This window comes from Bos indicus, chromosome 10 (assembly GCF_029378745.1).
Source record: "Bos indicus isolate NIAB-ARS_2022 breed Sahiwal x Tharparkar chromosome 10, NIAB-ARS_B.indTharparkar_mat_pri_1.0, whole genome shotgun sequence".
Taxonomy (NCBI): Eukaryota; Metazoa; Chordata; class Mammalia; order Artiodactyla; family Bovidae; genus Bos; species Bos indicus.
Window position 1 is genome coordinate 28,947,646 of NC_091769.1, and position 18,217 is coordinate 28,965,862.

General features: G+C 40.3%; 1 protein-coding gene across 8 annotated transcripts in view; it reads right to left on the bottom strand.

The window, feature by feature from the left end:
• Nucleotides 1-18,217, bottom strand: part of RYR3 (ryanodine receptor 3) — a 559,072-nt gene that overhangs the window by 301,712 nt on the left and 239,143 nt on the right. For all 8 annotated transcript variants that reach the window (XM_070797211.1, XM_070797214.1, XM_070797210.1 and 5 more), the window contains exons 4-7: nucleotides 10,769-10,843; nucleotides 8,445-8,523; nucleotides 2,436-2,548; nucleotides 1,230-1,329 (exon numbers count right to left, since the gene is read on the bottom strand). In XM_070797211.1, the coding sequence (XP_070653312.1) occupies nucleotides 1,230-1,329; nucleotides 2,436-2,548; nucleotides 8,445-8,523; nucleotides 10,769-10,843 (367 nt within the window). The remainder of the gene's footprint in view (nucleotides 1-1,229; nucleotides 1,330-2,435; nucleotides 2,549-8,444; nucleotides 8,524-10,768; nucleotides 10,844-18,217) is intronic.

Consider the following 18,217-nt stretch of genomic DNA (forward strand, 5'->3'; position numbering starts at 1 on the left):
AACGCAAGTGATCAGCTGCCCAAGCTCTACCACAAGGGCACTCAAAACTTTTAAAAGCATTGTTGTGAAATGATTTGCAGTTAATCTCCACAAACCCTCTTGTGGGACTGGGCATTAATATTATCCCTATAGTGGAAATGAACAAAATTAATGCAGAGAAGATTCGGTCAAAACTTCCTCAGGGAATATTTTAACCTGGGATTCCTTGGTTCCTGAGAGAAAGGGAATGACTGACAAAACATTTAGAGCAGTGGGTGAATTCTGGTGTGAAAGAAGAGAGCTGAACACATCCTGCCTTTGAAAAGCCTTCCTTCAGTTGCCAAAAGAGTTAAAAATTTGCTGCTTCCTCATTTTTCAAGTTAGCTGTGATGCCTCCTGAAACTGGGGTATCACCTTGACAACTCTCAATTTTCCATTTTCCAACATCATCTAATAGAAAGAGGTTTCACAGACTCAAGATTTAAAATAGGGTTAGAACCTGTGATATGAGTATTTTTAAAAAATTCTGATCTTGCTATAAAGTCCTAGAATATGATGTGATATCCCTTAGGTCACTGGCATCTGATTATCCTGCTCAGCAGTGATATTACCCATGAGTAAAATAATGCCAGTGTATTTATTATATAACTTGAAAGGTGTTATTGACTTTGCCTAGCTCCAAAAAATAGAATATGCTGAACAAACTTTGATGATCTTACTTCTAAGGGAGAAATAAAATATGGAGAAAATGCCATTTGTTATTTTTAAATGGACTTCCATAAATATAAGTAAAAACAAATGGCCAAACATCCTTTTATTATAGAGAAAGTCCTCCTCCCACCTGTAGAGAGAGATGCATTGGGGAGAAATATAAAAAATATCACCTTCTTGGCAAATAATGTCTTCTAAAATTGAACCTGCTAAGGTCTGTATACTTATAACCATAAATAAAACTGAAAAGTCAGTGGGAGAAGAAAGGTTTGTCTCCAAGGTCCTGAACGCACACAGTGCCAAAACAATGGTACGTTGAAAGAATTGAAAAATCATGTCAGAAGTGCTCATGAAATCAGAAATCAGGACAGGAAATAATCCATATTAACATGAGAGAAAGGAATTCAGGTGAACCAAAAATCACACTAAGTGGGTACCGAGACACCCGTGCCAGAACTGGAAAGTCACAAAATACGTCAATATACGTAGCACAAGACAAACAGGCGGGCTGAGAGCTGGACGCACAGAAAGAAGCACACCTTCTTCGATGCTACTTCCTGAGCACGTAGGATGTACATTCCAGAGTGTCTGCATAAAGGAGGCATCCACTTGTATGTTACCATTTGATATTGAGAGATGCTGCAGCAGAAACAGAAATGAGACATCCTTTAAATCACCAGGCCAGTCCTGACAGAAGCAGCTCACCTAGAATTTCAAGGATTACTCTCATCAGGCTTTTTCTACCTAGACTGTGGGAGAGTGCTCCACCCCATCTTGAAGCAGCTTCAAAGTGGGACACTTTATTCAGGGAAGAGGAAGTATGCAGCTACAGAGGTGGCAGACATGCTGACTTCATCCCCTCAGCTGGATCTCAAATTCAACAGGAAGTTACAAAATATCTATCCTTGGCAGGAGAAGGGGACTTACAATTGGGAAAAATTAATCCAGCCTTTGGTCTAGACAAAGTAAAATCTGCTGGCAGAACTGGTGCTGAGAAACTTAAAAACTTATCTCTGACATTTCTCTGATCTGTAAGGAATTGCCCCCATCCCTTAAGGGCCTGATGTCAATGCTGCTTGACATCTTGTATGGTATGCAAATACCACTACCAGGGGCAAAATTTCACCTGCCTTTTCCAACCACTGTGACATCCCACACTCTGAAACATGTCCAATTCTCTTTCTCCCTCCAATTATGTTTTTATATCCAACACTTTCTGGCTTGTTCCTAATTAGACAAGAGCTAACCAAAGTGATAAACTGAGTCCCTGGTGGCTCAGATGGTAAAGAATCTGTCTGCAATGCAGGAGATCCAGATTTGATCCCTGGGTCAGGAAGATCCCCTGGAGAAGGGAGTGGCTATCCATGCCAGTATGCTTGCCTGGAAAATTCCATGCACAGAGGAGCCTGGCAGGCTTACATTCCATGGGGTCACAAAGAGTTGGAAGACTGAACAACTAACACTACTATTAAAGGAAACTAATGTGTCAATTGTTGGCTTTTTAGGAAGTGCCTGGGGGCATTTAAGCTGGGAACAGTGCTTTAATCTTAAAAAAAAAAAAAAAAAAGTTACATTTCAGGCCCCATGACAATATGGCAGGAAAGACAATTTAATCATGTCTCAAGTATACTGTGTAAAGGTAATCTTATCCTACCCAATCGGATGTGGTTCTGTTTTCCCTGGCCATCCATTCCTAAAAGAAGCAATTCTGGAAATGAAAGAGGCTTGTGTTAGGAGGTACTTACAAGGTATCTCTCAGAGGACACACTGACGAGGATGAGGTCATCACCAATTCGAACCTTTTCTCCCTCAGACCTCTGCTTGGAAGCGGGATGAATGGTCCACCAACAGGCTTCTCCTGCACAAAGGCTCCTTGAGTTAGTGACTGCATCACAGAAGTCAGTGTCCCTAACTCTGCCCCTCATCCTCCTTCCTCCTGTTCAGAATCCCTGAAACACACACACACACACAGACACATGCACACACCCTCCAGACCTCAATTTCTATTTATCTATAAGCATTCCAGTTACCCCCACGTCTGCTCTTGAGTATGTTTATCATTTTCATTTTCTTTACAAACAGAAAGACAGTGTTTGGAGAAGAACACTGGAGCCCAAAAGCTATAGAAGCCTTTGAGCATTTTTAATACATACAGAAAAACGATATTTTTTTCATATGCACCTACAAATATTTCAGAAATAACTTCATTGGTCTACTGACCACTTATAGACCGTTATCTTTGCCTCACCCCTTCCCCATGAAATTCTACTAAATCATCAGTAATTTCACTAGAAAAAAAAATCAGAAGTTTTCAAAAGGTCTAAATCTATAAGGTCTAAGACAGCAGGTGAGAAATACATAGCAAAGGCGAAAAATTGATATTTTGGGAAAAGGAATGTTGAAAGATGCTTTTAGCCAAGACAAAGCTACAACTGCAGTCTCTGGGTAAGAAAATGGATTGAGAAGTTGATCTTAAGAAGTAAGGCCATTCCTGCTACATATTCTCCAGAAATTCTGTGGAATTGGAGATAACAGTTCCTTATGAAGGCAACCATAGAAGATGGGGTTGAAAACAGGAGGAGTGGCTGAAAGCTTTAAGGGAACATTTGATCTTTTTCTCTATCCTGCATGCCAGGCAACTCTTCCTCCTCCAGTCTACAGAAGAATAGAAGTGATATCTGTGGAATGACAAACCACTCCAGGTATCAGGCACTGTCAGACGTGGAACTAAAGAGTATCGCTGAAAAAGGAGAGTAATTGGAATTTGGTGCTCTGGTTAGTAAAATCTCAGCTCCCTTTCCTCTACCTCCGTTCCTCAGCTTCCAGAATGCCAGCCGTGATGCTGAACCATCCCCAATCCAAATGAAGATTACTGTTTAGTTTGGAAGCAAAACTACCCAACAAAAACCATACTGCTGTTTGGGCATATCCAGTGCAATGTCCAGGTCCCTGCTAGATTATCCCAAAGTGAAACTTAAGACACGGCAAGCCACTCACACAGTTGGGGCTTCCTGTCGGTTTTTACTGCCTCGATCTAAACATCAGCTGGGACCAGGGATAAGCTGACATGTAAGGAAAGTCTCTAACATGAACAACAGGAACAAACCAAAAAATGAGGAAAGGGGAAAAATGAAGATTACAGAGAGCTAAAGATAACTTCAAACAATTCTTAGAATTAATCATCTCAGAGGCATAAGAAAAAGTAACATTCATGAAGCAGCTAGGAGAGTATCCATGAAGGGTCCCTTCAAAGAAAAAGAAATCTCTTTGATCCTGAAAAAGAGAGAAAGAAACAGGAAGGTTATAGGATAAAGTTGAAAATTTTTCCCACAATGAAGAATGAAGAAAAGCAGATTAGAAACAAGACTGCAAAGAAAATTAGAAAACCGACCTAGAGGAGTTTCAGAAAGCAGTAAGAGAACATAAAGGGAGAACATTAACTAAAAGATATTTGACTTTTCCCAAGGCTGAAAGACAAACATTTTTATAGTGAAGGGGCCCGCAGAGTCCCTAGCACAGTGGAGAATGGAGACACACACACACACACACACACCAGGGTCCACTCCTGTGAGACTAAGAACAAGAAAGAAAGAAAAAAGAACAATAAAGATGCAGGACAAGACATCACTGTGGAACTGTACACATCAGGGCCAAAGAGAAGATCCAGATATCTCAGAAAATATAAACAGGTCACACACCAAGGATCAGGAAGCATAATGTGGACAGACGTCTCAACAGCCAGACCAAAAGCTAGAAGAAAACAAAAAACCTTCAGGATGCTGAGAAAAGAATATTTCCCATGTAGAATGCTTCTATGAATTACTTGTGAAGCTGAAATTAAGAAACTTTCAGACAACAGTTTGTCTCCCATGGATATTTTCTGTAAAAGTTACGGGAAACGGGCTCCCCCAAAATGGTGTGATCAACCAATAAGGCAGGAAAACATGAGATCTGGAAAATACAGAATCTTGGAGAGAGGAAACAGGAGTTTCCCTCATGACGGTGTATGTTTCTAAGAAGATGTAACCAACAGAACAGCTATTGTGACTGGATCTAATCAGGGACAGTTACTGTTCTGTGGGGCAGTTTGGAAATAAATGACTAGGTCACGGAAAGTAAAGCAACAAACAAGACAATTATTAAGTAGTGGAAAGCACAAAAGTAATACCACAAAGTGAACTGACCATAGTATATCATGAGTCTCATTTGCAAATAAAAGTTACAGTTATGCCAATGTAAGTAGTTAATATTGACTTGATAGTTATATAAAAAATAGGCGCAAATATACTAGGCAGGTGGAAGGAGAAAATAGAGAAGAGAGGACCACAAGAGGTGCGTTTTTATTATTCATTTAGGACATCAATATATCATGCCCAATCTGGAAAGAATAACTAAAGATCAGTAAGCCATATGACTATGCACAGTGGGAAGCGTACTAAAGGAGCTGGACGTGGATGCCTGAGAGAGGTGGGGTCCAGAGCAGGGAGGCGCGGGGCAAGAGGTAGATGCTTTCGGTACGCAAAAGAGCACTATGTCTCTCTTTATGTACAGGTATTACTTTGATTCACTTTGGATAAATACATATGATGACATTGATTACACTAGACTTAAAATTTTGTAACAGAAGAGGCTGGTCTCTACATTCAAAGAGGAAAATGACAGGCGTGTATCCATCATGTGCACTGGACCACTGAGGGGGGTCAGGATGAAGGGGTCCTAAAGAGATGCATAGGCGAAGAGCACTGTTGCTCTCTCGCCCTCTCCTGGGGACAGGGCAGTGGTCTGGAGCCCAGGAATGGGCCAATCCCCAAGTCAGCAGGGTATGTGAGGGCCAGTTGAGGGTCCTAAAATACCTAACACCTTTTGGTGTTTTTTTCCTACCAAAATACCTTTCGGTGTTTTTTTCCCCCAATTCTAAACAAATCCTAAATCTATGTCTAGAAAACAACAAAAACTTTTCAAAGGGAAAAAAGAAAGAACTCCTTAAGCAAAACCAAGGGCAAAATGGTCATCAGTTCTGTTAAGTCAGTCAAATCATTTCACTGTGTAGGGGAAACACTTCCAGAAATATTCAAGAAACTGCTTCCAAACTTCTCCTCACATTCTCCTAGAGATTCAACTCAACTATTTGTTTTCAATTCAAAAGCGGCTTCTGAGTGAAAAGTGCATTCCCAGGATGACCTGGGTAAATGAAGCAATGCTATTCTGTCGGTTCCTGAGCAACCCTCCTCTTAAAGAGAGGAGACTCACCCCAGGCCTTACTGAACTGTATCTGAGCGGCCGGGAAGTTCTTCCCCTCTCCCACATATACCAAGCTGACTCTCTTCAAGGAGAACATGAAATGGGTTGGGGATGAGGGAGGTAAAATAAATTATTTTAGGTTCTAGGTTTTCACGAACACCTGGTCAACCCTGTCCCCCCGTCTTTCTGCCAACGTCAGCTTCTGAAAAGCCAGCTTGAACCTGGGCTGATGCATGTGTTTCCCTCATCTGTTAGCAGAATTCATACCCAGTTTGATTTTAGGAATTTGGGGTAAAAAAAGTGGTAGAATGAGTAATATTCTCTGCTATTTCCCTATATTTTTATTGAAGCCTCTAGTAACTAAAAACAAAAAACAGGTTTCCTGAACACATGACTAGAAAGTGGTTATTTCTCAAATTTCTTCCCAAGTCTCAAAAAGTCTAAAGTCATTTTACTGGTATAAATAGTGTGACCATATATGACTTTTCTGATTATGTGCTCCAAGACAGACAGACAGTTTATATTTAGAGGTCAGTCAGCTTACACTCAGAATGTGTCACGTCACTCATTTTGTAATTTTCAGCAAAGGTTGACAACACCTTAGAGGAGATTATATTTTAAGAATAACACGCTTTAGCTGGAAACAAAGCAACCTCAGATCATATTCAACTATAATCTGACTTTAGTAAAACAAACAAACAAACAAAAAACCAAACCTAGTGGGCTGAGGCAGGCCCACTCTTCTGCTCTGTATAAAAAGGGGAAGAGGAGGAGAGGTAGGGGGCTTACGTCAGGTGTTCTTGGACATGACTATGTATGATCCAGAAATAACAGATCCAGGTAAACTCTAGATTCCTTCCCGCCAGATTAAATCTAGGTTAATCTCTAGATTTTTAAATTTATTTTATTATAAATTTATTTATTTAATTGGAGGCTAATTTTAAAACAGGTTAAACTATAAGTTTTTTTTTCTAAATCATATGTAAAATCAGATAATCTTGGACCATCTCCTTATGAACTGCTGTAGTTTTAGAATAATTACATGGACATGACTGAACTGAACTGAACTGTCCTTCTTTGACCCCAACAATGGAACTCCCCTCCTATTTGGGGGAAAATGTCATATTAAAGACTGTCTCCAATGAGACTCTTCCTGCCGTGTGACCTAGGCTGTTTGCTCTTCCCTGGCCTTTCTTCCTGCCCAATTTCTAAGCCTGGGGCTCAGCTTCAGAGGAAGTCTATGTAACATCCTTCCAGTAAACTCTCTTTCTGCTTGAGTTAACGGAGTCAGTTTCTGCTGTCTGCAACCAAGAATCCTGATTGGTCCTTAAGCCCAACCTCTAAACGGAGCAGAAATTACATACGTAATGCCCTTGGCAGACAGATTGCTCATGAATATTTCCAGCCACAGGAAACACCTTCCATCTCGAGGCCAGCTGTTCCTTTGCTGGATACTGCAGATATTACAAAGTGATTTCCTTCACTGAGATGAAACGGGCCTGTTTTCTACTTCTATCCATTGTTCCACTGGTCTTTGGAATAACCTACAGCAAGCCAGCCCCTTGTTTGATTAACTAGAAACATTTGTTGATAGTTATCTTAGTCTTCTGTTGTTCATTTAAACCTGCATCGTCCTGGTTACCATCTTTTTTAGGATCCACCACTTGACTGTCATTTTTGATCGAACTAAAATAAAAAAAATAGCCAGTGTTTCCCATAGTATATGATGTATAGTGCTAATGGTGGAGGGCGATTAAACAACACTGAGTCATATAGTGAGACATTTCCTTTACTACTTTCAAACCTTTTGGTTCTAACAGAAAGTTTTCAGTTTGGAACTTGTATACCATGAACACTTTTCTAATATTTGCCAACATTCTTCAATTATTGAGTGACACGGTTTTCTTTACATTATATTCTTTTTTACAGCAAACAATACCAGTTTTCTACTTACAGCAATGATGTTAGTTTTGTCTATAAAATTTTAAACACAAAAGTAAATTTAAGGAAAAATATAAATTAATAATAAAGTTGATGCACAGGAATGGCAAATCTATGAAGGTGGATATCATTGATTAACATCTGGAAACACTGCTTTAAAAATAGCTGATTTGCTGCAGAACAAAATGGGACTACTTTTTTAAAATCTAGACTATACTTTATTATGTAAACCTTCATTATGCTTTGTTTTTTAAAGCGGTTATTCATTACCATTGGTTTTTATGTGGAATTAACTTCTCTACTATTTTCAGTATCTACCCCTAAAAATTGTTTTTCTTTGAGACTCTGGCAGACTGTGGTTAAAGCCTCGTGCTCACCTTCATTTTGCATTCCTATGTTTTCATTCTGCATTCCAATAATATTCTTTATTATTATTCTTCTGCAGAGTTCTATCAGACCTATTTCTTGACCAGGTTGGTGTGGAATCCCAAATGATTTGCATCCAGCCTCCTTCTCAAGACCCCCTAGCCCAAGATCCCACTGATCAACAGATCTAGGGTGTGTTGACTTACCTGTGGCATGTTCCCGTAGACCTACATCAAAGGCAAGTTTATCCGTCTGGGATCTTGATGTGGTCAAACATGTTAGATACTGTGGAATAAGAGCAGATGCTAGTGAAGTCATACTCTTCTCTCGGATCTTGGCATCTCACCATTAGCTGGCTTCTCAGTTTCAACACTGAGCTACTATGAAAAGGGTTTCTTTATTGTTCATGGCTACAGTGCTTCTGGGATATATTTTCATAATGTATTTAAAACCTCAAAGATGTTCTTATCTGATGACCCAGTGATTTGACTCATAGGACTATGAGAAATAAGTTTAAATAGAAAAAGTTTGAAATATGAAATATGTTTTGGTTCAAAGATACTCTGAAACTTTTAAACTGAGAATATGAATAGAACATAAATGACCAACAATAATGGAAAGGTTGATAAACTCTGGTACTTCATTTTATGGAATATTATGTTACCATGGAGAATATTTATCAAGAGTGTAGAACAGTATGGAATATAAACAAAACAGTGTACTTGTATGGTTGCTACGTATGCAAAGTTCAAATGCCAGCAACCAGGCTAAAGGGAATTACACCAAACTGATAGCAGGTTGTCTTTGGACAGTGGGAACATCCATGATAATATCCTCATTTCTTTTATTTTCTGTTTTTCAGTTTTTTTATTAGCTTTAAAACTTCTCAAGTAATATCTGATTTTTTCTTATTATAAAAATACACGTGCATGTAAAATTTAAAAATTATTTTCAAAGGTAACTTAATAAAGGAAAAAAGTCCACAGCCTATTCCCTGCCTCTTTTATTGACAGCCACAGCAAGTGGTCTTAGAATTGGACTGAGAGGCAGATACGCATTTGGCACAAACTTCCTGAGTTATAATTCTAATTCTCTGCAACAGGAAAACACAGAATCATTGTATGGTATAGACATCTCTCACGGGCTTTATTCTCAGAGCTACTCCTAAAAGGAACTGGCTAGTATAGAGTTCATGTTAACTGTGAGTGGGATTTCTTGGGAGTAGAGGGCAACCAACCTAATGATGAATAATGTAAACCTTCCTCTTTGTAGCACAATGCTAGCCTGAGTTTTTAAAGCCAAGAGAAGTATACTGTTTGAGCTTTTATTTATTCTATTTAGGGAGAAAAAGAGAGGTGCTAGGGTTTTATTTACCCTATGGATAAGCACCAGATTCCTAAAGATAAATGATCACCTCTCAGTTCTAGAGATTGCCAGGGCGCAAAATTTCCCTACTCTCGAATGGTCCCCATCTCCTGCTCAGATAACCTTCCATTTGGTCATTTTTGTTTGTCCTTTGCCACAAGGGACTATCACAGATGAACGTTCAGGCTGAAAAGGTCAACTTCTTACCAGTGTTCAGGAAAAAAAAATGCTGCAATAAATAAATTATTTAAGAAGCAGCTGCTGTTCTCCCTGCCAATTTGACAGTTCAAGCTCTGAGATGAATTTTGCAGTGTCCGCTGCAGGTGTAAAACGTATGAAAATAAAGTCCTGAGTTAACGTAACAGTTTTCCACTGGGATTAGAGAAAGAAATGTTCCTTACACTGATAGTAAGGGAGAATGATACATGTAGGAACTGGGGGTAAATATCCTTAGAATTGCCTCATATTATACTTGACTGAGGTCATGATATTCCTCTTAACACTCCCTGCAAAAGAACTGGAATATTTGAATTTTAAAAATTACATTTATTAAAACTTGAAAAAAAATTCAAGTTATACTGAGTTATCTCATTTCGGTTAATTCTAGTTCTAGATCCCTGAATAGTTATAGCTTGATCTGCTTTCTGTGACTGCTCTTCTCTTTATCTGCCTCCTGCCTCTGGATTAACATAATACCTTCAAATTCAGGAATGAAGGACCAGATAGCATCCTATTTCCTTTAGCTAGTAAAAGAGAAATTTCACAAAAATCCCGTTTGATTGATTTTCCACCTATGCTGGTTATCCTTATACATGCGAGTCATCAGTTATTCCAGGTTTATCTGATTATCCATTCAACAAATATTTTCTAAGCATTTAGTATATCAGAGCACCACACTTGGTCAAGTTAGGTTTAGTTACATAAATTTTTAAAAAAAGACATAATCCTTTTCCTTATGGAGTGGGAAGGAAGGTGGTCAGACGTTAAGCAAACACAGATGTACAACTGCTAAGTGAGGTAAGTTACTAAGACAGTAATGTACTATAATTTCCATTCCGAGTGGCTCCTGCTGATTTCTTAACCTGACTGAGACACTCGCTGGCTTCCCACCCTTTCCCTCCTCCTCAGCCTCCTTGAGTGGTGACAGCGATCCAGGTGAGCTTACCATGCCACTGAAGGAGTGCCGCAGGAGAATTGCGTGGCCATACAGCAGGGTCCTGTGGCCACCCCCTTGTGCTGCCTGTGGGGAAAGAGGGCAAGAAGTGTCAGCACAGGCCAGGCGTGGCTACTCTGAGGGCAAAGCATTCTTGGAGGACACACTACAGAGGAAAGACCCATGGCGAAGCTCCCAAGGAATTCATTCTAGAAGCGAGTGGCCAGCCTACAGGCGGGGGGGTGCGACTGGTTGACCGCAGCCATGCAACATCCTTGGGAGAGGGCGAGTGGGGCCAAACCTCTTCTCCAGAATGGCCCCTGCCCGGGATCAGCAGAAACCCAGAGCTGTTCTATCAGAAAAGCACGTGGATGAGATAGGTACTGCTTACCTTCCTTTGAAACTTCTCAGAAGCGTTCAGTGAGAGAGAGAAACAAATGTGATGTAACTACAGCCTAGTGACAGAAAGGCAGCGTACGGGGTGGGAGGGACAAGGCATATCATATACTCAGTCTGTGCCTTGTGGACTTTTTAAGGCACCTGTGCCTCCTACTCGCTCACTTAAACGGGTCTAATTTACCCTCATTTCACCAGTGAGTGATGGCTCCGATATCCGGGTCTTTAAAAGGGTAACCAGTGATGGGGAATAGATATCTCCTCTACTTAAGGGGCCATTTAGGTGCCCTCTCTCTGCCCCACCAGGCAGCACCACTCTGGCTGTCCACTCAGTGGCAGTCTGAGCAATGGGACAGACTCAAGAAGAAGAGACAGCTCCACATAAAGCCACGGTGTCTGCCTCTTGCTTTTCCTTTTATTTGATTTGCACAACCATGATCTGAATAGTATTGACATGATAGGAGACAAAACCATTATGTATTCCAGTGACAGGTGACCAGGTAACACGGAAAACTGAAATCTATAGAAGATTCTAGATTTTTTCCCCCATCATTTTCAACCTTTTACCCAAGTCTCTCCCTGTCATGTGAACTTACCCTCAGAGGCAGTCACACTTTTTTGATCACACACTCCTTTTAGGAAAAAATATGTGAATGTAGGCTCCCATCCCCAAATATACATAAAAAGAAAGTTCAAAGCCTGAGATTAAAAATTAATATGGAGAGAGTAACATGGAAACCTACAATACCATATATAAAATAGATAGCCAATGGGAATTTGCTGTATGATTCAGGGAACTTAAACAGAGGCTCTGTGATAATCTAGAAGGGTGGCATGGAAAGGGAGATGGAAGGGAGGTTGGGGAGGGAGGGGACATGGGTGTACCTATGGCTGATTCTTGTTGATGATTGAAAGAAAATCACAAAATTCTGTAAAGCAATTATCCTTCCATTAAAAAACTAAAGTGGCAAAAAAAGAAAAAAAAAACTGTTGGCCAGCCAAGGTAGAATAAAAAAAGTAATCATACAGAGAAATTCTAATGTTTTCTTTCCATAAGCCAAGGGCACCCCTTATGCATGGTATTTTAGCCAGTGCTTCAGAGCAGCAGCCCAAGGGCTGGTTTCAGGGTCTGCTCCTCTCCTGTGTTGACCCTCCTTCAGGGTCACAGACAATAAGGGGGAAAGAAGGCAGAGTACTTTTATTTCAACTCTATTCAGACTAAATTTGGATTAACAGAATCCCCCTGTCAAAGACATGATTTTTCATGTCATATCATGAGCCTAAAGAAAAGGAAAAAAATAAATGTGGTATCTTGTTAAAAAGCCAGCAACTATATATGAATGTGGCTGTGCTTTTTCCATAGCTGTAGAGATATTTAAATGCTCTCTAGACTTTAATACTATGAAAAGATTAAATGTTCTTTGCAATGTTTTAGGATTTCTTGAAACCATCTGAACTAACTTTAGTTGCTGTATTTACAAATGTGTCAACAGCTTACTTTAGAATTAGTCGTACTAAAAGAGTTTTCATATCTCGTCAGTCTCACTGGTATTCTTCCTGTATAGTTGTACTACTGCAAGTGAATTGATAGCTTGTGATGGTTTATGGTGTGGGTTTATGCTCTCAGATTAGTCTTGTGTCTCAAACTGAACTATACTTCCTATTGTTTATCATGGGTTACACTTTCCTCCAATTCGAGGACTCGTTAAGTAAAGAATCAGGAGTTGCTGGCCCCCCAGAGTGGCACTAAGGGGCTTGTGCTCCCCTTCTCTGCCAATGCTGGCAACATTCTTGGCCCTCATGTCCTCTATTTTGATGCAAACGAAAAGCAGAGTGACTTAACTACCCCACTGGGCTTGTATGGGTCATCACAAGCCACCTCCTCCCTCTGCTAAGGCAGTGGGTCTTAGGTGCCTGAGAATATCAGCTTGTTAATACACAGACTGCTGGACTCCACTCCACAGCGTCTGCTTTATTAGGCCTGGGGTGAGCCTGAGAACATGCGTTTCTAAAGGGTTCTGGGGAAAATGGCATTGACTGATGCTGCTGGTCCAGAAGCCACATTTTGAGGACCACTGCTTTAAGGAATGATCAAGTTTCAGTGGCAGTACAGCAAAGGAGCTTTTTCTGCAGAAGCTCTGGTAATCATCATTCCAGAGAACACTATCCTTGGCACAAACCACACTTTAGAAACATTGGGTGCTTTACAACCATCATAGCTTATTCTCCTAACTTTTCAAGGTAGGGGTGATTTCATACTCTCAGAATGTGAAGAATTTGAAACTCAGAGGTAAGGCTCTTGCCTTACCTAGATGTCACACAGCTTGATGTGGTGGTGGGGGGAACTGAACTCAGAGTTAAGTCTAAAACCTGACTCATTTCACCCAATTTTTTAAATAATATATTCATTTGCCTACAGTGTACAAAATCAGGGAACACAGCACCAGGAAGAATAGAAAGATACTGTCTCAGCTCCTCAGCTTCATGAAGGAGAACGGACACAACTGTGTCAATTAAATGAGCTCTGATCATATGGCAGGCACAGAACTATAGTAAGCGAGTCACCTCATTTTACTTCTTGATTAGTGTTGCAAAGTGACAATGGAATTACCTCCATTTTACAGAAGCGCAAACCGAGGCTTTGAGAAGTAAAGTAACTTGCTCAGTCATATAGGTTCCAAGGGCAGAGCTGGGATTTAATAAAGGGGAGGATTTCACCATGTGCTCTATTACAATATTTTCTTGTCTGTATTCTGGCAGGAGACAAGGCTTGTGCATAAAAACCCATGTTACAGAGAGACATCCCTGTTAAAAGAGGGGAAGCCAAACATCATTGGGATAGGAATAGACCAGGAAGGTGATGAGGGTGTTAAGGAGCTGCTTTATCAAAAACGTAGGCCATAATATTCTGGTAGGATCCTTGACATCTAACAATGTAACAAACAAACAAAAAAAATAACGACCCCATACAGGCAAAGGGTTGGAGGTTGAGACTATGAAGTTCATGGGGGGACTGGTAGACAATTCACTGGTTAGGGTTGGAAGAAAGGGAATAGCTGGCAATGACTTGGGGCTGTTAGACTATGGAGAGCCACATCTGATGGTTCAACAGCTCATGGGACACTGGGGGAGACTTTGGAATGGAGAACAATAAAAACTGTACCTTAGGAAGGTAACCCTGACTGCAAAATGGTAAAAGAACTGGAGGCATCAAACCTAAGGACAGAAAAGATGACTCTCTCGTTCAGTTTCCAAGACAACCTAAAGAGAGGATATAGGCTGAAAAATCTTAGAATCATCCCTTACTTCTCCCTTTCTCTCACATGCCACAGTCCATCCAAAGCACATTTGGTGCCGCCTTCAAAATATATTCTCCATCCACCTACTACCCAGCGCCCTGTGCTTTCAGTCTGGTCCCTCCTACTGCTCCGTCTCACCCCGGCTATAACGATGGCCTTTTAACCGCGTTCCCCGCTGCACCCTCTCTGGTTACAGTCTGAGCTAACACAGCAGTCACAGCTGTCTTTTTAAGACTGTCAATCACCTCACATTACTTTCTTACTCAACCCTCCCCTCATGATTTCCTTTCACACTGTGGCTTCTAAGGCTGCGCATCAGGAACTGTCAAAATATTCTCTATAAAAGATGAGACAGTAAGTAACTGGAGCGTTGCAGGACACATGTAATATAGTCTTCTTTTTGAAACAACTTTTTCATGAATTAAAAGCTCTTCTTACCTAGAGGGCTGTATGTAAACAAGCATAGGCTAGACCTGACCTGCTGTTGTGATCCCTGCCCTACTTGATGTGGTCCCCTCCACCTATCTGACCTCGTCACCTGCCAGGAGGAGGGTCTCCACCACCCACTCTGCTCCAGCCACATGGCCCTTACTCTATTCTTCAGACTGGCAAATGCCTCCTGCAGGGCCTTTGCACATGCGCTTCCCTCTGTGCTCTTCCTTCAACATTCTCATGGCTCATTCTCATTCTGATCCATCTCTGTGCTCAGATATCTCATTAGTGAAGCCTTCTCTGTTCATCCTTCCTAAAAGACAATCCCCCTTACTGGATAACATTTTTTTTTTAAATTATTTCTCATGGCATTTATTAGCTTATATATTATTTTTGATATGTATCTCTCTTCCCTCTCTCCCCCGAGGACATAAGCTCCATGAGTCTTTGGTATGTTCTCTGTCACATCTATATGACTTATAAGTGCCTGGCAAACAAGCACTTAATGTCATTTTCATATTCATATTTCCTGAATGAATGAATAATAACTGGATGAAGTGGTCCTTTTGCCTCCTTTACACAGATGGGAAAAGAGAAACTCTCTTATGGTCAGCTTGTGAGCAATGAATTTGGATTTGAACTTGAGTCTAACTACAAATTCTACCAACTCTTTTCATTATTTGACACTAATTCTGGATAACATCCCAGGAAAGCAATGATGTGTCACATAGAAGACTTCTTGGGTCTGTTCATAAGGGGGATCCAGACCTCAAGTTAGTGAGACTTTATTGGGATGGCAGTTCTGTCTAGGCTCGGAGTGACCTTGGCTGTCATCATTGGCAGAATGAGAATAAGTGGTACCATCTCATTTGACTGGAGTGGAGCAAGGGGAGAAGCCAGCAAAAGTGCCCTGATGCCATGTCCTACGGTAAAATGTTCCATTAGATCATTAATTCAATCATCTCATCTGTAATTGCAAAAGTGATTCTGTCACTGACATTTCTTTTGGTGGTTCCCAGAGGACACTGTCACCCAGTAAGATAAATCCGATATGGCAATAAAGGGGAGGGTAACTCTGTTTCTCTCCAGCCATACATGTTTCAAGACTATCAGATCTCTAAACCACCTTCTTTTATAATCTGGAACCCCAGACTCCACTTTAGGGGGTCCTAGGATTTGGAGAGACTCCTTGATCCAACATAAGCTGTGAAAGCTTTGGGGCATACTTCCTGGAGGGCTGGCAAGGCATGACATTACTTCCTGGGTAGGGATGTATGTACTTCCATCTTCCTTCCTCCCCCTACCCACCCCCATTCTTTTAGGCCATCAAAGAAAGAAAGAGGCCTTGCTAGAAGGTCACAGAGCAACATTTCCTGAACACATGGGGGCCTTTTACATCACCCAGGAGGTTTCCTCTGACACAGGTGACAACTAAGTAACCATGATGCCATAAAAGTGAAAAAAAAAAAAAAAACAAAACCAAAACCCCCAAAACTAGTAACCACCTAGCAGCAGAAGCAAAAGGAACCTAATATGTTCAGTTAGAAAACACAGCGAAAGTTTATATACACCATTGGTACAAGACATTAAAATTTTAAGGAATTTACCTAAATGTTGAGTTAAACACTCAAAATGAAGCCACAAACTTTTGCTCTATAAAATAAAAACTGATTTGGTGAAATGCAAAGGTGTACTTCGTTGCTATTGCTGCTGCCAAATTGCTTCAGTCATGTCTGACTCTGTGCAACCCCATAGACAGCAGCCCACCAGGCTACCCTGTCCCTGGGATTCTCCAGGCAAGAACACTGGAGTGGGTTGCCATTTCCTTCTCCAATGCATGAAAGTGAAAAGGGAAAGTGAAGTCGCTCAGTCGTGCCCGACTCTTAGCGACCCCATGGACTGCAGCCTACCAGGCTCCTCCATCCATGGGATTTTCCAGGCAAGAGTACTGCAGTGGGGTGCCCATAGAATGAGAATACTAGTGTTTGCTAATGCTCAGTCTCCTAAACTGAACTTACAGATTCAATGTAGTTTTAATGAAAATTCAGGTAGGGTATTTTGGAATTCAACAAAATCACTATAAAATTAATCTGCAAACATAAACAGTAAGAAAGTTTTACTCTAAAAAGGAACCACGTTTTAGGAAATGTCAAGAAGCAAAATTCATTCATTGATTCTGGTAATGGTTCAAAAGAAGAATGTAATACAATACAAATAGTCCATAAACAAATCTGAAATGCAGCACATGATAAAGCAGATTTTTTTAGTACAATGAGGGGAAGACACGATTATTAAGTAAATGTCCCTTTGATATGTGGATAGCAAAACAGAAAAGTGTTCAGTAAGATCCACAGGAAATGTAAAAGATAGATTCTGGGTGGGTAACAGTTAAATAATTCATTTTAAAATTAAATTCTATGACAACTAGCATGTAATAAACAGCCCACATTCTTTTATAGACCTAATGCTTCTCCATGCTCTGAAGCAACAGATAAACTCACAGGGAATAAAAGACAGGATTTTACCAAGATTACTAAACTTCAGAACAATGGAAGTATCAACATTTAATACAGTAGAGAAACTCTTTGTTATCACGTTGACAAAAGGATGAACATCTCATTGAAATGTAGGGGGAAAAGCATCAAATAAAGAAGCGGGCAAAGGATATGAATAAATGATTCATATCAGGCATAAAATTAAAACATATGGCAGAGATTTTCTTCCTCCTAGTAATGAAAGGAAAGACAATTAAAGCAACTTTGATGTATCATGTTTTATCAACTATATTGTCAAAAATGGAGCAAAAGTGTGAATGCCATCAGAGCTATAATTTAGCTGGTGCTACTCCGTACAAGGTGGCACCGAGTACAACTCTTTTGCAAAGCAATCTGGTGATATAAAAAAAGAGGCATAAAGAAATGAAAAACCTTTGCTGTAGTAATCCTACTTCTGGGAGTAATTTTTTAAAAAAGCCAAACAGTATGGGTACTGTTGTGAAAAAAGCATCATCGTGGAACAAGCAAAAAACCTGGAAAGGACCTGAATATCCAGAAGAAAAATATTGTCAAGTAAAACACGGGGCTTCTTCAGGCTGTTCTATCCTGCAGCTATTAAAGAAGACAATTTACAGAGGTGCCTAGAAACACAGAAGATGGTTTTGATAGACCACTGTGGAAAAGGCAGAGCGCAATATGCCTTCCACTATTAGTATATATGTAAGAATGATAAGGAAACCTATAAAAATGAAACAGCCATCTGACTGGGTGCAGAACCACTGGACTTTGCTTTTCCAAATTCTTCTTTAGCACCACTACTAAAAGGTCATTTCAGTAAT